Genomic DNA, 22,447 nt, shown 5'->3' with positions numbered 1-22,447 from the left:
CCACTTGTTGGGTGCTGTGCTAGCATCTGGGATGCAACAATGAAAACCAGATCGAACACTCAACATGACCACATCCTAGTGTGTGTGTGTGTGTGTGTGTGTGTGTGTGTGTGTGTGTGTTTGTGTGTGTTGGGGAGGATTACCAAACATAAACAAGGGACTACACAGATAAACAAAATAATACAGGTTGTGAAAAGTGTAATGAATGAAAGACCACCGATGATGGGATATTTAATATATGGAAACTGACCATGCCCCCACTCCTACACCTATCCTCTGGACTTGGGGGTAGTACCCTGTTCAACACTTGCCTATCACAGAAATGACAAACTTCTTTAAGAATAAATAATGAATTATCAAAAGGAGGAAAATAATCTTCCTCATGCTAGGACTGAAACTGTGGCAGCAGGGGCCAGCCTCCAGTATCACTTGGCATTAGTTAAGCCATGCACAGCTGGTTAGTGGTCTGTGTTAGCCCCTTCTAGCAAGTTCTGGGTTTAAATACAGTTTTTACCAGTAAGAGTTGATCTGGAGCAAAGACAAGGGCTGGGCCTTCCAGGAAGTGGTCCCTGTTTACCGAGCTTCCACTGGCCGGCCTGGATGAATCAGGCCATTTTGAGATATTTTCTTTCCACAGGAAAGTCATAAAATGTGCTCTTTCCAACTGCTAAATGCTTTTATGTTTTTAAGTACACAGTTCTCCTGAGTATGCCTCTCCATTTTTTGTGTCCAGTTGTGCTCTTAATTCAAATGCTGTCCACAGGCTTTAAAGTGAGAAATGTCTAACTCCCCCTGTTGTCCAAACCCACTGTGGGTCCCAGGCCCCATAAAGAGAAAGGAAAGAACATGAGAACTCCTCCTGACCAAGCTACTGGGCATTGTGCTCCCACCTGTATAAATGTGTCTCCTGTACTAATATGCTTTCCTCATGCCGAAGTATGCATTTGCTTCGGGTTTTATTCTGTTGCCCTGAATGTGTGTTATCTCTAAAACCCACTGGGGCAAAACTAGTGTCTGCCTCATAGTGTCTAGCCCCCAGTTCCACTCAGCTGGAAATAGTCTGATCCAGCCATGGGGTGAGTCTGACTAGCTCTTGGGTTAAGCTGGAGCCTCCCAGTCATGGTCACATTTCTACTTGACCTTCTGTTATTGTAGGTTTTTAAGGATACAAAGAATTTCTGGCTCTTTGTTTCCTGAAGAAAATGGCCAAATTCATACAAGCAATGATTTTTCTTGAATTGTACTTCCCTTGTCATCTCCTGCAAGGCCCTCACCTAAATGATAGGGATTCCTGACCTCAATCCATCTTCTACTGGCTACCATTGAGGGCACTGGGCCAGGTACAGAGGTGTGGAGGGGAAAGATGGAAAGGATGGAGGGTTGAGGGTGGGGAGATATCATGAAAAGAAAGAGAAGTTACTACCTTCAAGGGTTTGTAACTTAGCAAGAAGCATAACCTCATATGATTAACCATAAAGCAAGATGAAAACCTGAGCAGACGGCACTCAAGGGAAGCAAACCAGCCTAGGTGTGTGGAGACTTCATCTCACTTTGAAGACAACTTGACAGTTACTCCCTTCCCTGGTATGGGCAAGACCCAAAAAACTGTGAAGAGCATTGCACAACTATTATGTTCAGGTATGTTCATTTCTTCCTAATGTAGTGGTTTTCAAACTGCTCTTTAGGATGCAAGGTGGCCTGAAACTAACCCTCCACACCTCTGCCAAGAACATGGGTCCAGGGGGTGGGAAAGGAATCTGTCCCATCTATTGCTTATTTGATGAAAATATCCTGCTATTAAAAAAAAAATTGGGTAATAATTTTAACCTAAGACATGGCATTGGAGCCTTGGTTTCTTTACCTTCGAGGTTGCAGGGATGAAATAATGTTGGAATTTTTGTGGCCTGGTTAGGAAACAGCAATCAGAAATCTTGCAGGACAGTGTGTCCATGGCTTAAGAATGTAGCAGATGTGAAGTCAAAAGGAACATTTGCCTGCATGCAATGCTGCCCAGGCTGCTCAGAGAAACAGCCTCTTTCTCGGGACACCTTGAGGGCGGACTGAATTCAAGGAAGATGACTTTTTTTTCCTGGTAGTACTCCAGGAACTGGAGCCTTTCAAAACTACATGACATCATCTTTGGCCTCAAGAGTTCTGAATTAAGCAAGAGGCTTTGTCCATCCAGAGTACTAGGGTTAGATTCAGAGGATGTCTTGAAATGATGTCAAAGCCAGAATCTGGTATCAAAGCCTAATCCTTCCAGCAAGAAGCCATGTGACTTCTTCCTCCAGATGAGAAATAATGGTCCTGTCTGAGCCACGGGGACAGACGGAGCTGCTAAACTGGCATTCTTGGAAGGTACCGCTTGCATGGTCCTCTGTCTCTAGAATATGATTTTCTCAAGACCCATTTCCCTACTCTACCTTCTCTCCAAATACTGCCTCTGGCTCACCATCACATGGTTAGCCAAATGGAAATCACTTTAGCAAACCACCCTCCACACACTGCATCCTGGTAATACCCCAAGCTACTCTTCACGCTTTAATTGCTTCACCAGACACTGAAGTGAAGACCTCTTTAGCTCATCAGCGCAACCGTATCCAGATCTGCTTCCTCAACTGTAGGTGACCCCGCTCTAAAATGTTTGGGAGGAGAAGCTGGATATACGATTGTAAAGGAAGGAGCCTCACTGCCAACCAGTCAAAAGGCAGGGATATTGTTTTTTAGGGAATCAAATCCACTCAATACATTTACGGTCTCGAAACCTAAGGATGCAGAGACACAAAATTCATTTCCAGCAAAGGCAGAGGAGGCCAAGAGAACTGAATATAGCCATTAGTCAAATGCTTCTAAAGGCTTAAAATAAAACTTCTGCTCCCCCTTTTTTTTTTTTAATTCAATTTGAGGGTTGTGAAGGACTGCGATGAAATAATCCATAATCCGCAATTCAAACCAGAAGGTTTGGAATAGTTTATAACCACAAACAAAAACAAGCCAATTAAGATGGCCTCTTTTTAAAACCAGAAGGAATTCCAGAGAGATGTCTTTATCCAGTCACAAGTTAACAGCAGAAGAGATGTATCTACAAATTTTAAACTTGCAATTTTTTATTATTACTGAATGTTTACATCACACAGACCTCTTGACCCATCTCTTAACTCCACGCGTTCTTCTCAAGAATCAGATAAAAATCTCAGCTAGTAGTTTCTGTGTCAGGTAAGGCTCAGGCCAGGTACAAAGACCCGACTAAAAGATGCTACTAATGACGGTAGGCCGTTAGAGGCTTTTCCCAGTATATCACCCAAACTAGGGAGAAAGCATTGTAGGCACAAAGAATGGTCATTTATGCACCCCTTTCCTTCCAGTGATGCGATGGAGGCTGTGACAGCTGCACGGAAAGCTCTCAGCAAGTCAGAATCTGAAGAAGCTGGCGATGTCCCCTTGAACTCATTTTGCCTCACTGTGCCTCAGTTTCCTCACTTGTAAAATGAGGGTCTGGACTGGAGCAGGACAAGTATCTTTCTCTGCACCAAGGCAAATTTGCAAAACATAAAAAAGGTAAGGACCCTATACTTTCCCTCATTCAAAATGAAAATGGCTTATCATGGATGGAAAAACCTTCACTGGAAAATTTGTGCTGCTTTGGGGCCAAAGGAATGGTAATATTCTGGCAGGCTTCTTTAGTAATAGCGTGAAGACAACTTTCTAACCTTGGATGCTTGACTTAGAAGGGGCCACACTGTGCAGCAAGGAGCCATAAGAGCCAGTAGGTGAGGTGGGAACAGTCACCGTTACCATTAGCTTTGAATTAGCATCACCCGGAGCGCTTGTAAAAAAGGATTCTCGGGTTCTTAGGCCCAGGGCCCACTGCAGTTAATGTCTCAGTGTGGAGGTCTAGACAGATCCATATACTTGAAAGGTCCCCCTTTGAAAATCTGAGCCCTAGTTTTCGAGTGGCCTCTGGGAACCACAGGTCTAGAAGATTCCAAGATCTCTTTTGAGCTCTAATGACAAGTCTACATGTGCTTCTGCTATCAGATAATCTTACAGATAAATGTCTTTCAATAACACAGCGATGACAACTTAAGTCCTCAGATGGGATCTTATGCATACATCTGCTGGAGCAGCTTCAAAACTGAATCATCGCTGAACATCTAATTTCATTTATTGGTCAACATATACCAATCGAAAAATGTATTCTGTACTTGGGGGATTCAAAAGCTGTGACATAGCATGGGAGTAGCCAACTGCAGTGCCTATAGGGACAGCAAGGTAGTATGAAGCATTAAAAAAAATAAAAAGGAAAGGAAGGGGAGAAGAAAGAGAGGGAAGAAGAAGGAAGGAAAAATCCTACCAACCAGCTTCATCTAGTTTATGACCCCGGATGTAGATTTTATAGCTAACAAGGCTAAGTAGATTCACTGTCTCAGAGTAGATGAAAAAATTGGGGGTGAAGAATGGCAGTGACCCAATGAACAATGAGGGAGTTGATGGGTAAATAGAGGAGGGAAGGAGCAATTCCAGAGGTTGCCAGTCCTCTTTGCGGCTTGGCTGAAGAGGCTTGCTACTCGTACATAACCAGATGGGAAGCAGATACCAATCTGGTGTCCCAGATGCCCCCCCATCCCAGCCTCTCTCTACTCCACTCCACCTACACTACAGTGACGGCAGAATGAGGGGCAAAACATAATACTTAGCTTGTTATCGATCTTCTCTGCGTCACTGACCCCACCCCCACCCCGCCCCCAGCCAGCCTACAGAATTCCAGGGGCTACCATCCAAAAGCCTTTCTCACAGGGCTCCATCCTCTCTGGACTGGCCTTTGAGGTCGTGCATCCCAGCCAACTGGTCACCCGACTTTATGTTACTCCAACTCTCTACGTCCAACATCATTCTACCTCCACATTTTTATTTCTCCATCTGGCTTTCTCTTCCTGGAAGGCTGTGATCATTCACGTCTAAATTCGGAATATTCTCTAAAATCCTGCTCAGAAGGCAGGAGAGCCACAAGTCTTCTTCCCTTGTTTCTAAATGAAATCGTCCTTAACCTGACGCCAAATGGATCTTTTTCCACCTTGTCTCTTCATTATAATCACTGTCTCTCCTGGATGGCAAGCAACTAGAACCACTGGCCTAGATACGTGTACATTCTCCAGAGGATCCCCCACAATGCCGTGAACACATAAGACTTATTAAATACGTGTTCCGGTGATTTGCTGATTGCATGGTCATTTGTTACTTCGCTCATTCAGCAAGAGAAAAAATACTATGTGTTCAGAATACTGCCAGTGCCCTGAAATTTATCAGAAGTTTCTTTTGTGTATTCCACACCCACTTGCTGCTGCATGGAGAAAAACAGATCTTTGGGAGGATACAGAAGATACAAAAGCAGGAAAAACGGATTCTGTGGAATTTGTTGGCACTCTCCTTATCAGTAAACAACAATACATTTCTGGGTTTAAAAAGAGATTTCATAATATTGTGCAGTATCACGTAACTTATCTGCAGTTCATATAAATGTGTATTCCTGTTCTTAAATCAAGCATTAGACTTAAAAATCTAGGCTATGGGGTGGGCTCCTAAATCCACGAGACTAGCTCTGAATAAGTTATCTTTTTCACATGGACAAAAGTTATAATTAGCTTAAGATTTTGCAAAACTGTGAGCCACCTTGGCAAGAAGTCAATCTCTTTGTCCTATCCACAGATCCAACCAAGTGAAAAATCATATTATTTATTTTACAGAGGGTGCTTGGTCAAACAAATATTTAAGTAAATTTGTGTCTATGAAACACACATTTTATAATACTTCATATGAGCATTGTATTGCTTTATGAATGGATATGTAGATCCCAGGTCTTAAATAAACATTTTACACACACATTTACTCCCATCTTAGAGTTCTGAGTCAGAATTCATAGCAAGTATCTCTGCAGTAAATACCAGATTATCCGAATCACATCATGCTTGCCATCTTTCCCCATTCCAAATCCCTGACATCAAACCATTATATTAGTTTGTGAAACAATATGCTATACCTGGCAAGAAACACTAGTGATTATGGTGAGACTAAAAATGAATTTCATTTTCTTGACTCTGTGTCTCTTACTGTCATTTTACTATGATACAGAGATATTCCAGGTTACTTCATGAAGAAAGAAAAAAATAATTTCTTATTCAATTGCAGAAGAAACTGCACAACTTAATCTGATCATTGTGTGGAGGAGAAAATATTTCCAATGACGACATCTTCCTCTGTCAATTGATTTTATTACAGATTTCATCTCTGCGTGCTATATTAATACAGCTCTTTCTTCCTCTTTCAAGATTTTAATCTTAGTTTGTTGCTCTAACGTTTTATTGGTTCAAAATACATGTTGTAAAATCCGTGGCCATCAAATTTTCCTGTGGGCTAAAAATAACCCGTTCCTGTCAGTTAGAATTAGCTGATAAAGAGTGTCAGAGCCTGTTCTGAGTAAGTTTGATAACTTCCTGTTTATGCGGCACTGACCCTTGTCTAATAAAGCTTCTCTGCCCTAGAATAAGAGAAGATTCTGCTGCATTCTATTCCTTAATGGCCAATACTGATTACTTTTGAAAGCCTTTAATACATTTCCCATATTAGACATGAACAGATGTCAGGTATGTTGCCAAGGGAAATTTCTTTTATGCAATCTTGGCTTGTTGTACAATAATAGCCCTTTCTCAACATGGGAAAAAATTACAGACCCAACTAATTTCCCTGACAGGGGAGAGTTACATATGTTTTCCACTTGTAGTTTTTACGACAAGTTTACAATTTTGCCAAACCTGGAACTAATTGGGATCATTTCCAAAAGCAGCCCAATAAACCCCCAAAAGTGTGGAGCCATTTGAGGAGGCAGTCAGGGACGGTTAGCTTTTTATTTTCTCCGTTTTGGTCAGAGAAGGGGTGGGGGAGTTAGATTGCAAAATTATTTCATTTAAGTTGCTTAAACACTTACTGTTTCATATCCTCCCAGTTTTTGAGCAGCTTGAAACATAGTCCAAAGGTTAACTGTTAGAGGGACAATAAGTATTTAGATAAGCATTGCATTAACATACTTCCAAGAAATGTCAATCAAAACATTTTGTTTTGTTTTGTTTTCAATGAGAAAGAGAAAAAACAAAAACAAAAACCCAAAACACTAGTACCCCAGAGAGGTAAGTTCTTAGGAAACAATTTGCCAAAGGGCATTGAACAGGATATATTATTACCACTTAAAATATTTCTTAAGAAACAGTCACAAATATGGAAATGGTTCTACTCTGGGGATAAAGGACAACACAGTTTTAATCCAATGCCATCAGCACACCCAGGGAAGCTAAGTTAACAGCATCTTTGGGGACAAATGTGAGATTTCAAAATTAGGGTTGGTCTTGTTCAACCCTTAGAAAGAAGCTATTGATTAAAGGGTACTATATCCTGCTTCCTTCAGATAAGAACTTATCATAATCAAGAAATACCAGCCACTTTTATACACGATTACCTTTTTAACAGAATGTCTGAAGGCAGCACTATATTAAGAACCCATACCGTATTTCACTAACACGTGGTGCCTTGTAATGAGTAAGAAGACACACCATTTTACCCTTGAAGTTGCAGCGACATAACAGATCAAAGGGAAGGAAGAACTCATTCACAGAAGACTTGAGTCCTGAGTCCACTTAGTCCCCTAACTTGCCTGTGTGATGTTTTGAATATATACTCTTCTAGGACACATCTCCCTTTGCAGGGTTTGCGTACGTTGATGCTGTTAAACAATTATGCCAAATTGCTGGCAACCTTCTTCCTTTGTCCCAAACATCATGGAATGGGACTGCTATGGATTTGACTCTTTTACAAGAGGGGAAAATTGAATTTCAAGTAATGCCTTGGTAAGGGAAATGAAGAATAAAAAAAAAAAAAAAAAAAAACTCTTTGACACAACATGTTGGAAAAGCCTCGTTGAACCTTGCACTATTTCAAAGCTATCAGGAGCCCGGCCTCGGCCTTGATTTAATCTGAACCAATGCATAATGCAACAAAGCTGTTCACAGTACATTAATTTTACTTCTATTTCAAGCAACCAGTTTTCAGACAAACATTGTAATCATTCGTAGTTATATAAGTTTATAATGGCTGCGAGTGTTCTCTTGCAATCAGTGCCAATTGCTATTAGGTATGTAAATTGTTATGTAAAACATACAGGTTTGACATTCTTCATCAAAATGACACATGGTTTTAATCTAGGAAGATACATTTGGAGAAAATACTATTTCAAGCCAAGGGCTCATTGCTTTGTGTGCTACAAAATCCAGACAGAGGCAAAATATATATTCGGTTGTGAAATCAGGACCGGATCTGGGTTTCTTCTTTTTTTTTTTCTATGGAATTCTGCTCGGCTGCGAGTTTCCTTTTCTACTTAAAAACACATTATGATGCTTAAATGTAATCCAAAATTGGGCTTTCGGTTCAAATCTGGGTATTTTGTGTTTCCTCAGAAGTGAGGTTTTTGTTCTCTCTTAACAAATTTGGGGCTTAGGAAATACGTTTTCTCTTTCTGGTTGTTTTGTCCACCTTTCAATGTCCTCCTCTTTAAAGCTGCCTCTTTGCAGACAACATCTGGGCCTGATAAAGTGACGTCATATTATTATCTCAGAAGAAAGGCGTTACAGACTCTCAAGATTGACAAAACAGAAAATGAGAAACTTTCAACATGTCTATTTCCAGTCATAATCAGTGGATTCAAGCCTATAAATATCTCACTGCAACTGCCCCAGAAGGGAACAGTGTAGCAGAAAGGGTCAGGGAGAAAAATTCCTGGGCTGGATGATTTGTAGATTTAGTATAAACAGAGAGAAAGCATCATCCCCAGATTAGGATTGCGACATAACCCTGAGTCAAAATTTTTTTCCCAATTTAAAGAACAGCAGCAGTTTTGATCTTTCAGAAATGAAAACAAGCATACTTACTCTGTTTAAAACCTAAATAGGGGATCCGTTCTATCGGTGTCTTCCTTTCTTTCATGTATTTATAAAGTGCCACCAAGAAAGCCTGCTCATCTGCTCTGCACTCTTCACCGATGGCAACCTTTGGTTTCTCTTCATTGGAGACTTTTTTACAGTTATTGTGGTTATTCTTCGGCTTGGACAAGGCTGACCTGGCCTCACATTTCACCTGGAAAAGGGGAAAAAATACACCACGTCAAGTCAAGTACCACCTTGGAGCACTCACAAAGACCACAGCCAGTGACAGCTTTCACTGTGTGGGAGCGGGGAGCCAGTAAATTAACTTTGCCCTGAAGTAGCTTTGTAGAGGCAACACTGAGTATGAATTGTCTCAGATCACCAGGTGGAAACTTTCTGTAAAGGGCCGGGTAGGAAATATTGCAGGCTGTGGGGCCAGATCATCTCTGTTGCAACCACTCAACTAGCGCAGAAGCAGTCACAGATGTAGAAGTGAATGGGTATGGCTGGGTTCCAATAAAACTTTATTTATAGAAACAGGTGGTGAGGGGCCATAGTTTGCTAAACTACGCCAGCCTTCTAGTCCTTGCAAGTATGTTGATAGGAAACCAGAAACAGTGTCCCCGTCTGGTGGACCCATTCTTTTGCCTCTTTACACACTTTTATTTTCCCAAGGGGCACCATCTGTTAATGTCATTGAACAAAATCGTGTCTTCTTAATAAATAGTCCCATATTGCGCACTTTGAATCAACATGGAAGAAAGTTTATTTCTTCACAGTAAACGTTTCTTGTTGCTACTATTTCCTGCCACCTGAAAAGAACATGTCAATGCCAGCAGATGTTGGCATCAGGAACACCAGCAAGGTGGGTTCTGTCACTTGAGGGGGATGCCCAGATACATCCTCAGTAGGAAACAAAAGATTCCCACTCTTTAATGGCTTTTTGGTCAGCTCTGAGAATGTAATAGGAGATATTAACTTGCCACAAAGGAAAGAGTAGAGGTCAGCTAAAAACCGACGACGAGTAATGGAAAGCGCCAAAATTAAAAAATTAATGGCGGCCAACGTGCCAGATGTTGTTCCTTCCACACTCTAGGAGAATACGGAACTCGGCAAACTGAGTGGCTAACCTAATGTTCCCTGTTCACTGCCATGTTCTACAAGAGGCCTTTGATGGTTGTTAAATATAACGCTAAGTTGCTGAGCTATTTTAATTGTAAAAGGGGGAAGTACAAAGGGTCAGACTTTGAGTTCAAGTGCGCCCATGGGGAATGTGTACATTCTGATATTCTTTACATCTCCGTATCTAACATCAGAGAGAATAGGACAAGTGCTGGGGAAATGTTATGAATAAAAATGTCCCACATATTCAACATTGTTTTCCATTTCAGATTTTTGACCCCTCTTTCTCTTTCCCTTCAGCATCTCCTTTCTAGGCCTTAAGAATATAAAAGGCTGTGCTTATTTATACAAGGGAACTGTATCCTCCTGCAAGGATTTTCTTTAACTTATTCTCTCAAGCGAACGTGCGAGGTTAACATCTTTAGACTGGTTCTGGAAAAAAATAAAACTTCCTGTACAACTCATTCAACTGGGCTTCCAGATAAGATTTTAATTTTTAAGGGGCTGTGCAAATGGGACTAAAACACTTTTCCATGTAGAATTTTTACTTACAATATTTTCAAACTTGAGTACTTTGTCACATTATATTAAGGTGAACATCCTGTGAAACTTTATGTTGTCATCATTTCTCACTGCCAAATTTTAGACCGAGTCTCAAGTTCTGATGAAATCTCTAATTTAATGGCTTTTGAAATCAGAAAATCATTCCAGTTTTAATCTGCATTGCCCTGGCCTTTTGTGAGTGCTTACGATGTAGCCAGGCTCTGTTCTAAGCACTTTTTAAGGTGTTATCTCATTTTATGTCCGCAACTCTAGGAAGGCACGTGATTATTCTTGCGTGAGAGATGAGGAAACTGAGGCACAGAGGGGATGAATGACAGCCACAGGATCATGTCCAAGTTAGTATGCGGTGAGCTTGGGATCTGAACCCAGGTGGTCTCATTCTTGCGGTAATCAACACCATAATTTACTGACACGCATAAAAAAATGGAATCGAGTCAAAATACACTTCCAATTAAAAGCACATCTTATCACCAGGCATTATAAAACCTTAGAAATGTGATCTATCAAATGAGGAATACAAGATAAAACTAGGTGGTTTCCAAAGTATAGAAGGGTTCCATTCCTTCTATTGTATATTGAGCAAAGGGAAGGAAACCAGTATCAATTGAGGCCCAGCAATGAGCTGGATACAGTGCTGTGGACTTCCTATAGTCCACAAAATGTTCACAACAATCATCAGAGGGAGGCCTCTAACTCCATTTTATAGTTGAGGAAAATGAAGCTCGGCGAGGTTATGTATTTTGTAGTTGGCTCATGGGGTCAGAACTCTGGCTTTGGACTCAGGTGGGCCTCACTCCAAATCCTGGTTTTGCACAAACAGGAGCAGATACAAGATTTCCATATAAAACAGCCTGAGTCTTAAACTTTCAGTGATCATGGGCCATTATTTATATTATGAGGTCAGAAGCACCACTGTTAAGGAAGTATGAGCCTTCCCTTAAGGTCTAGAAGGCTGCCTAACTTTCTGCCTCAAAATGTGCAGAAGCATCCAGAAATAGAAGGAAAGCATGGACCAGGTGCACAAACCAGGTCCAAAGTCATTCAGACTCCCTGCTTTGTAGAGAAGGCTCCTGGGCAAGCCAGGCTACCACCTACTGAACTCCATCTTGAACCTTGGTGGGTGAGCCAGCAGGTTTCTCCTCTTTGGGGCTGGGGGGTGGGGACAAACAGATGCCTTGTAAGAAGTGAGCAGTGGTTTCCTTTCTCCGGCTAGCTCCATACATTTCTTGAGTTAACATAAAGGAGCCCTTTAGGCTATTACTCTATTTCCGGGTTGAACCTGGCCAACTTCCTTTCTACATATTTTCACATTTACCCCAAATATTCTCTTTTTCAGTTAACAATTTAATCTCCTGCAATTTTAAAAACAGGAGGTGGGCTTCATGTTGATCTTGAGAATGCCCAACCTTTGGATGGTGACAGTTAATTCCTAGATCTGTTTTTCCCAACCTGAACACCTTCTACTTGTTGAATTCACTAAGAGCTTTGGGGTTTCTAAAGTGATTGAGGAAGTGCTAATTAAAGAATCCACATTTAATGTTTTCAGTGAACCACCACCTATTTGATATTAACCACATCCCTTCACTGGACTGAGTTATAACTAATCCAGCCTCAACGGGGGCAGCAAGGTATGATGAACCAGCAAGAAAGAAGAAGCTAGTCTAATTTTCATGTGGTCATTAACTTTCTAGGAGACCCTCATCTTCCCTCCAGTGAAGCAGGAAGGATAATTCCTGGGAATGGTTCTGAGGAACTGGAGGAAACATAGTGAAAATAATGAAAGTATCACATTTGTGAAATATCAAAGGGATATTTGTGATTTCAGGGAAAGAACATACGGCACACCATGGTTTCCCTCTTTTTGTTCCTTTTTGAGTATAAAGCACCTGTAATATACTTCTGGCCTTTCAAAAGTGCCTACAGAATGTGAAAAGTCATTTGCCCTCTATCTGTGGGGGTTTCCCATTAGAGGACTGGACTGAGAAGATTTTTCTTGTACAGATCACCATATGAATGGGCTTGGGCCCACATCAGCTGCCATAAGATGGTCCCAGGGAAACAGCAGGATTTGGTTGGACACTTTCAGGACATCTTCAGAGAACCGGTAGCCTCTTTCCCGTGTGACTTTTGCTGTCTTTGGAAAGCCATGAGATCCTCTATCCCTTGAAAAACAGAGTTTGGCAAAGCTGGCTTTTACATTTTCCTTGAGAGAGTACAACCTTTTGATGGCAACAGGCAAATTACTCGAACTGCTCTTCCAGCCATGCAGACCACAAAGCCAGGAGGTTCTCAGTCTAGAGAGCTTTGCTGTGTGGAGCTGGTGTGTATCCATGGTTAGAAATAGTCTGTTTGAGATACTTTTGCAAAACACAGTCACACAGGTGTTGGTCATAAAGCCCAACTGTCACTTGAAATATTGCTTCCAGTTCAGCAAGTGATCAGATGGTCACAGGCTTGTAATCTCTATGACAGTGTTTCAAGAGAAAAGACCTCTTTAAGACATAAATGCCTTTCTAGTGGTTGTTCTGGTCCCAGAGGTGGCCTGTTCATTTTGTAGAGACTTCCCATCTGTGTGCTGGTGTCAACACACAAGCCCGCCATACTCCATGCCTACTAGTCTCTTTCCTTTAGTTGAAGTGGTCTTGCCAGACCCGTTGGAAGCGACCAAGGCAGAACTGTAATCCAAGACTTTGAGAAGAGCTGGTTGTTTAGACCAGTGCCCAGGGGCTGACTGTGGCCGGTGCCTCATCCGCTCACCACTGAAACCAACGATGGAAGGATGATGAACCTCCTTGTGAAGATTCTGAACGGCAGCATTGATGGGGGTAGGGGGAAAGGGTCTCCTAGAAAACCCAGGTTTGACTACGATCCTGCCTAAGAATCCAGTGAACATGAAATACAGAACAGGCTCCTGTTCTCTTCAGTTTTGTGGGTCCTACTGTGAGTGTTGGGCAGCCTTCCATGGTGAGAAATATTGGAGGTGCTGGTCTTTCAGATCAATTTGTATGAGTTTTGTAAAATTCCCAGAGGCATCCCAGATGACATGGGAAGGAGCTTCATTCATCCTGTTGGGCTCAGGTGCAAACATACTGGGGTAAACACATGATGTCACCGTGGAGATATGGGGCAGGGGGCCAACCTAAGATAGTAGCAGGGCAAGCTCGGTTGAAGGCTAAGATCCTAAAACTTTCTCACTCCATCCTACAGTATCTTGCAAACCACATCACAGGGAATAAACTTCCTGCTGACATCCTTCGAGGCCATGCAAGCTGATAGGTAGTTCTAGGGCTGAGATGTCCAAATGACTAGAAAATGTCATTCTTGGTACCCATGTGCACTCATTTGCAGAAGGTCAAAAGAGCAGGACAAAAATAACTTTAGGGAAAGACAGATCGGTGTGTAGCCAGAAAATACACATTTCTATTGGTTGATCTCTTCTTAACTCTTTGCATTCTTGGAAGCACAAAGCAATCCTAACCCAAAAGTCCTCAGCACTTCCTGATAAAAAATCATCTGCTAAAAATAAGATTTATAAACTGTGGCTCTCTAGGGTTGGCTTCATTACACTGGGAAGAGGAGTGACATACAAGGCAGAGTAATAGTAGCCTGCCAACACAGAACCAAATTCTTATTTTCCTACATCAGAATCTTCCAAAGTCACCACTAGTGAAAATGTTCCCATTTTCATTAAGTTTAGTCCTTGGATCTGGAAACATAGGATCAGTTGAAATCTGTTCTTTAATTTGGGTCCTAAAGGGGTTATTGCTACCTTTGGCACAGAATCAACACCTAAGTGCAAACACGCGGTAAACAGAACCGTGCAAATCTGACCAACCCCACAAAAGTCAAAAAGATAAGTCTAAAAACATGAAGTGACCCTTCACCCTCCATGGCGCTAAATACCTAGGGCATGCACTTTCAGGACTCTGAGGAATGCTTGGGCAAAATGGGCCTGGGCCCTGAGAAATAGTTTAGAATTTGGATTTTCATTCTGTGTTAATAGAGATCTTTCAGGAGATACAATTGCATATATGGCTACCTGTATCCATGTAACTGTTTTTCCATACAGGTAAACATCTTCAGTTTTAGTCTACGATAAATTAGAGGTGACTTTGGAAAAACAGAACTAAAAAACGCAATTCTAGCCATTTCTAATTTCATCCTCCGTTAATCTCTGCAACATATTTAGATGAACACGTTCAGAAAGAGGATGGTTCAGCTTGGTCTATTTTTGATACAAGCAGAGTAAACTATGTCATTGTGTCACCTTCTATGAAATCTCAGCTTCAGTGACGTGGGCGCTTAATCATCTGTCCTTTACCCAACAGGCCAGACTGGGAGGTGGGAAGTCTTTCTGTTGACTAATCAAAAATGCCTACGCTCCCCCCTCCCCCAGCCACCCAGAGCTGTGAATACCAAAGCCAGATTCTGAATTGAAAACTGCCACCAAGACACCAGAGCAGAGAGATAAAGGGAAAAAGGGAAAAAAGAAAAAAAAAGATATAGCCAAACAGAGAGCAGGAAGCGAACGATCATACCTTGGCCACAGCCTTGCCATCGGAGTTGTTGTTGGAATCTTTAACACCACTGAAAGAATCTCTTCTCTGTGGGCATGGCTTCTTTTTGCGTGGTCTGCCTTTAAGATTTGGCGCTGAAAACAAATGAAGAACAACTCACGTACATTTTCACTGGCATGGGTTTCCTTATGAAAAGAGACCAAGCGTGTTTAATAGAGACGTGCCGTCTAACCTGTTCGGAGGGCACGCAGGTGTGCAAGCCTACCCTCACGTTATGCTCCCTTCTCTGAAGGCTTGCGTCTTAATAGACTCTACGGTTATGTACATGCTTCCCAAAGCTAATCTAGCACACTCTAACCTGTCTGATTAGCATACATAAAACGAAGCTCTCGGCTCCCAAGGACAATAATAAGGAAAATGCACTTCCCTATTGTTAGAAAAGAAACATGTTGAGCTGAAGGACAACCCTAAGCCAGGCTCCCAGATGATTCTTTTTTGTTTTGTATCTCGTTTTCAGAAACCTAGGTGACTTGCCAGCCCATTACGCTCTCCTAGTAATGCAGTGTTCGAAAACCTCTGTCCTCAAAAGTGGAGACACGAGCGTTTTCTGAAACTGGGGTCCATACAAGTGGATAGGATACAAATAAGTAGGGAGAGAGCACAGAAAGCGCATTCATGATAACAATCGGAAAGCTAGTCTTACACGTATTTACAATAATATTGCGACCAGCATGTCTCAGATCTTAGCAAATCTGGCATCTACATTCAAATCAGCATGCTCTCTTTTCCCTTCCAGTGGAGTTTTTATGATGATCTCGAGGGTTATTTAAAATAACTTGCAAAGATCACACTGGCGTTGGCCTGATTCCGTGAAGGGTATATTTTTTTTAAAGCCACAGACAAGATGCAAAATCAAAGTTCTAGTTCATCCTTGATGCTGAGCTCGAATCCCTTTATGATCCACACAGAAAGCAGCAAAAAGAGAGTGGCTGTTTATCTAGTGCTCCGAGTGTCCGGCATCAGCTTTCACACCGAGCTCCATCAGTCACCCAAGCTGAGCAAAATTAAAACAAAGCACTAACCTAGAAGCCCTTGAACAGTTCCAAACAAATGAATTACACCCCAAGCAGTGTTCTTCCAGCCTTTTCGAGACACCCACACTTTTTAATTGCTTTAAGGTAGGATGACAACAGTGCCAATTCCGAACAACTCGGGACGCTTTTAATTGCTGTTCATCTTCCTGACATCACACAGTGAACCAGGCGTTTTGGGACATCTGATACTGTACTCCTCTCACTCACAGAACAAGTCCCGCTCCTTCGATTTTTCTACTGTGGATAACAGCTCTGCTGCTGGGAAAGCTCAGGAAAGCGGAGCTGCCTTTCCAGTTGGACAAAAGTTTAAAAAGTGGCTTGTGGGGCTCAGGCTCCCCCTCCCAAACCCCCTGTCCTCTCCTCCGCCCCCCACACCCCCCAGCAGACGAGTGTCCAGAAGTCCATCCCCCAAAGCCAGCCTGGAATTATCACAAGGAAACAAACTCCCAGACAAAAATCAAAGCAAAGAGAAAGTCGCGATTACCCATTCCAGTCGACAAACATCTGTCTGAGGATGTCTGCGCTCCTGAAAGCTACAGCATGTGACCGCTTCCCGGGCACGTCCCTGGAAGTCTCGATTTGACTTGGTGTGGCTGTCAGCTTCCCTCCCAAGGCGAACGCGATTGCGAATGCGAGCTGCCAGGCTCCGCGCTCTGCTTACAACTCCCCTCCCCCCGCAGCTCCATTACTCATGTAAACACACAGCAGTGACTAGCACGGAGTGTGTGGGATGAGCTCTGAGGACTTTGCCGGAGTTGCCAGACGGGCAGGGAGGGCTCTGCTCTCTCCCCCGCCCTGCACGGGGCTGGTGATTTCATCGGGCCTGTTTTGTGGATCCTGACCTCCTGCTCCCCTGTCCCAGCCTCCTGCCACCACCTTCCATGAACCGGCCCCAGCCTCAGCCCTGAGCCAGGACGTGGACTATTTTGGTTCGAGACTCCATGTGGCACAGAAGTGTTTCCACAACGGACCCAAGTGCTAAGATTTTAATGAGCGTGAGGGAAGGATGTCCTTTTATGTCCCTTATCAAAATAATAGCCCAGCAGGAAGAACTGACAGGAAAGGAGCAGAACGTGGGGTAGGTCTGAGACATTTCACGAAAAGAAACAAAACAGAATCGCCTCTGTTCTCAGACTTGTTAACTACAATCTCTCCTTCCTCACATTTTGGCAAAAAAACCACTTAAACCTAAAAGCATTTCTTTCCAGAAAGCCTTCAAATCCCAAAGGCCTTTTAGATAGAACTTGTACTGAACAGGCTGTTTTAAATACAGGCAGAGGTTCCGGGAACTGACAGTAGGTCATCCTCAAATTGGGTCTATTTTCTCCATTCTTTGAGCTGTTTTCAGAACCCAGAGAAGCATATGCCCTTCCCCAGCAAATTCTGAGAATCATAAATTTAGAACAGGCCAGCACCTAATATTCTGCTCACACAAACTTAACTCTAAATGGGATCTGATCAAGAGAAAAAGTCTTTTGTTCCTAATGAGGCAAGTCGCTGACACTGCAGGTAGGCTAGGCAAATCCCACCGATCGCTCAAGCCTCAAACTCACAGGCCTTGTTTCTTTCCCTTCTCCCCTCCTTGTCTGGCTTTCTCTTCTGGAAGGTGCCACGGTATTCGTGGTTTAGGGGTTATTTTCGCCTCGGTTGGAGAGTCCTGAAGGGCAGGACCATGTGGATTCTTCTGTCACCTGCCCAGCACACACCCAGGAGATGGCATTACATAGTATCAACTTGGTGAATGAAAAAGTGATGGATGGAACTAAAGATGCCCACAGGTACCTCCTTCAAGTCTTCACGAGCCGAACCCACCACCCTGGCCATGTGCGTACCTGTCGTACTAGGCACCTGTAAACCTGCATTCTCTTCACTATTTACACTTGAGCTCTGGGAACGTAACCCAGAGACTTGCAAGTTTGCTCTGTGAATTGAGACAGAAAACCCAAGGCTCTTGGTTCCTGATGACCATTAAGCCCCTGTGTCTGGCATCTTGGAAGGACTGTGATCTTGTCCTCAATGCCCCAGTGCCCCAAAGACCAGATGTTCAAAGTCCCAGGGAGAATGGAGCATGCAGGACTGGGGGAGGGGGACCCATAATATATTCTGAAACCTCTCGGATCTATAAGACCCCAGGGAAAGCTTTGGAATTGAGGGGCTGGCTATTTGGGGGGAGTAAAAGTTCTGGTTACTCCAGGCTACTTTTTTTTTTTTTTTTTTTTCCTCACAGAGTCAAGAGAACAAATCATTTGCTAGGTGGGCGAGTGAAAACAAATGCTTTATGGTGTGGTGATGGTCAGGAGTGTGGGGAGCCAGCAGTAAAGTTGTTGAGAGCACAACTGCTCTAGTCAGTCCCACTACAAAATAAATAAGTAAGTAACTAACTAAATAAATTAATTAAATAAATAAATAAATAGTGAGAAGCCATAAATGCATGGTGACTTTCACATGTGTATGTAATCCACAGCCCAGCTCTGGCCGGGCTTACTCACGGCGTTCAGTCAATGCTCTTCACATGAATGTTTTTAATACTACACACAAACAGTAAGTATAGCTGCTCTTTACTGAGCACTTTCTCTGTGCCAGTCAGCCCTTTGCCTATAATAACTCATTTAAAACTCGCAGCAAACCAGCAGGAAGGGGAGATTATTATCCCCATTTTCCAGACCAGGAAACTGAGACACAGAAGAAATTACTTGTCTTAGGTCTTGCAACTAGTTACATGTAGCAGAAGGAGTCCAACCCAGGCCACTGGATTTTATCCGGAGTCCCTGTTTTAAGGAACTTCTAACAGACAGAGGCATTCATTCTGTCTCATAATGAGATAGCTATATGGTTAACGTGGGCTGGTAGTCACCAGGGAGCTTTCCCCAAACAAAAACACCCAAATACCACATAGCACATGGGTGCTAGGGCCCATCTCGGGCATCCACCAGCATCCTACAGGCTTGACATGGAGCAGGGTCCCCGCCGACCTGACTCAGCAGTAGGTGAAAGGCTTCCACTAATGCCGCACAGGTCTCTAACACAGAGAGAGACATCCACATTCCCCCTTTGCAGGAGGCCACCAACTCTTCTGCCTAAACAGTGAAAGACCTCTGTGGTTTTTAAAAAAATCTTTCCTCTCTGACTGCCCATCTGTTCCTCTTACTCAGCGTCATGAAATTAACAAGTGTGCGCCTTTGTGAAGTCACTACTATTTCCATTGGTGTTGATCCCGGGAGCTTCGGCGAACGTGGGTGCTCCGGGCGACTTTGACATCTGACCCGCATGTTTTGTTTTTCCCTCTTCTTTTTTTTTTTTTTTTTTTTTTTTTTTTCCTCTTCTTAACTCTGTCAAGTATTAATAAAATAGAATCTTTTTTTTTTTTTTTTTAGACAACATAGCAAAACAAGGTTTTTGGGTTTGTTTGTTTTCTTAACGTCTAGAAGCTCAGAATTTCCAGGCATTCTTTTATATGTTCACTTCACTAGGGGTTCTGACAAGTTACGTGTCAGGGCAGCGCCAGGTGTGGGAAACTTTCAGCTCAACCCCAACTCTTGAAATAATAATAATAAAACAAAGGAAATGTAACCAGTTACTGGCAAAGTAAATTGCTTTTGGCTTAAACGTTCCTGTTTTTTTCTACTGTGTTCTTCCTGTCATGACCGTCTCTCTTTTTTTATAACATTTATGCTCTTGGAAATACCACGAAGATAAACTGCTATAAAAGCAGGATTGACTCATCAGTTAACAACTCTTTCTTCTCATTTTGCAGAGAGCATTTTGTTGCCAAAGCAGCTCCATATTCTCTCGAGAAATTCTTTGCGAGCTCCCTCTTAGAGATAGGACTTGCTTGTTGGTGGGGACTGCAGTTAGGGGGATGGAAAACCAGGCATCATTTTCCTAAGAGTTTGACCCCCAGGGTCAATATCTAGAGGAAGTTGGCAGAGCGTTAGCTCACTTGATTTGCAAGTTTTGTGTGTGTGCGCATGTGCCTGTGCATGCGTGTGTGTGTGTGTGTGTGTGTGTGTGTGTGTGTGTGTGTTTTAAACACTAAACACAACCTAGAAAACTAAACTCCTCTGACTGATGTATTAGGGACTGACAAACATCGTTCCATGGATAGTATGCATTACTGATAATACTTTGCATTTCTGTAATGCCTTTCCTCTGAGCATCTCAATTCTCTGGTATATTTGCTTTATAGACAATAATCTTAAAATACTCTGGCAAGTTTCAGCATGGAGCATTGCTCTTGCTGGAAAAAAAAAACCCTAATTTAGTTATCATTTACTGTGTTCTATTTTCAATGTTTCCCTTTTGACTATTTAGAAACTTCCTCTTTCACTACAACAAAAATAGGATGAGTGTTTTTAAAGTTATTAATGTATGAGTAAAAGATTTAGAAACCATGCATGGCAGAAGGCTTGATCAAAGCCACTCCTGAAATTTATGGGTGTAATAAAAGAAAGGCATTTCACAGATAATCTCTTACAGAATTTCAGTTTTCAAATACTTGGGAAAAAAGAAAAGAAAAACAGAAGCTCTCAGCCCTCATTTTGGCTTTAACTTAAAGCCAACATTTTTAGTTTAAAAATTCATAAATGATTCCCTGAAACGTTCACTTCAAATCCGCAGCTAGATTCCCTATACTCACTGCTCCACACCTAAGAGAAAGATGCCAGGAAGCGGCGGCTGCTGGTGTTACTCAAAGTCTTTTAACTGGTTGAATCTTTCCCTGAATGCGCAGAGCATTCAAGACACACAGATTTAACAATTTTCAAATGTACTTGTATTCTGTTTTCCCATAAACAACCTTCTATACCCAACAGGAATGTCTGGGAAGCAACCATGTTGCCTGAGACACGAGCCCCTGGGGCCGTTGACGTGCCTGACTCCATCTTGTGGGACGTTCCCACCGAAAGGAGGACTTGACTGCAAGAGGCAAGAGGTAAGACAAAACAGTAAACAAAACCCACTGCAAGACTGTTATCATTTTCCACAACTGTTCTGACAGTTCCCTTTTCCAGGGTAATTTTTTTTCTTAAACCAAGGCATGAAAGAGAATAGTTCAGAGGCGTGAACTGAGGCAGGAGCCGCCCTCACAAGGCCCTCACTCGGCTGCCCTGAGCGATGACCGCTGCATGTGCCCCAGAGGGCCCATCAGACTGCCACCCTGGATGTCGTAGCTGCTGCAAGTGTCCACGTCTGCCTTGGCTCCAGCCCTCCCCTGGCGCTGTTTGGACCACTGGGCCCATAACCACGATTTAGCATTTCCACTGAACGACCCTCTCTCAGAACCCAGGGCCCCTTCCACCTCCTGTGAGGGGTGAGCAGTTGTGTTTGTTAGAAGGAGGGCAGGGGGCAAAAAAGAAAGGAAGCAGGCTTCACACGAGGTCCCGCCACTTTGGCTGTTGGTCAGCTTTGCTGAGATCCCCACAAGTCACTAATGAGAGTGGAATGTCTTAGTACGTCGGTCATACCTGGACTGCCTGGGCAGCTGAAGTCCACAACAGCCTCGGACTTCATTGACTGCTCAACAAACCACGTAAGTCAACATTCTTGTAATCCCTTCCAAAACATGCCCAGTCTTACTCACTCTTTGTTTCATACTTGTGAATGCTGGAGCAATTGTTAATGCCCCTGATCAAAGTTTTAGTAATTTCATAGGCATGCGATTTGCATAGCTATTTCCTGATCCGCCTTCTCTCTGCCCCGGAGGTCTTCATTTCTCAGAAACACTTAAAAACACAGATTATTTGACTTCTCCCCTTCCCCCACCCTATAAATGGAACTCGATTTGCTAGCTCATCTGTATTGCTAATTGGTTTGAAAGCATGTGACTCCACGCGTTCTTGCCATTAAAACACAAGCAAACCTCTTTTTCAGTCAGGTTTTACCAGCAGTGACAGGCAGATTTCTATCTTGATTTCCCCTCTGTGTCTCGAGGAGGGAGAGAAATTTAAATGACCAAATGTTATCTATATGTTATTCTGAAACAATGTAGTGAATTCCAAAGGAATGCAGAAATGTTCTAGAAGTGTATAACAGGCTTGTCTACAAGAGCGCTGGCAAAGACGAAGGGGATTAGAAACACTTTCCACTACCACTTACGGAATAAGGGGAAAATCTGGGAGCTAAATTTGGGTGTAGAGTGAGGAGGGATTCTAGGTTTTCAGGAGACTGACTCTGGAAATAGGGAAGG

General features: G+C 42.7%; 1 protein-coding gene across 2 annotated transcripts in view; it reads right to left on the bottom strand.

Moving 5' to 3' along the window:
• Nucleotides 1-22,447, bottom strand: part of ARID5B (AT-rich interaction domain 5B) — a 176,748-nt gene that overhangs the window by 28,656 nt on the left and 125,645 nt on the right. Inside the window, exons 1-4 of one of the 2 annotated variants that reach the window (XM_047701554.1) lie at nt 16,748-17,135; nt 15,191-15,303; nt 8,973-9,177; nt 6,983-7,035 (exon numbers count right to left, since the gene is read on the bottom strand). In XM_047701554.1, the coding sequence (XP_047557510.1) occupies nt 6,983-7,035; nt 8,973-9,177; nt 15,191-15,303; nt 16,748-16,751 (375 nt within the window). In that variant the 5' untranslated portion in view covers nt 16,752-17,135. Of the gene's footprint in view, nt 1-6,982; nt 7,036-8,972; nt 9,178-15,190; nt 15,304-16,747; nt 17,136-22,447 lie in introns of those variants that run through there. The other variant, XM_047701553.1, reaches the window with a different exon arrangement.

Source organism: Lutra lutra, chromosome 14 (assembly GCF_902655055.1).
Source record: "Lutra lutra chromosome 14, mLutLut1.2, whole genome shotgun sequence".
Taxonomy (NCBI): domain Eukaryota; kingdom Metazoa; phylum Chordata; class Mammalia; order Carnivora; family Mustelidae; genus Lutra; species Lutra lutra.
The sequence above is the reverse complement of the archived record's forward strand: the minus strand, read 5'-3'. Positions and strand labels throughout refer to the sequence as shown.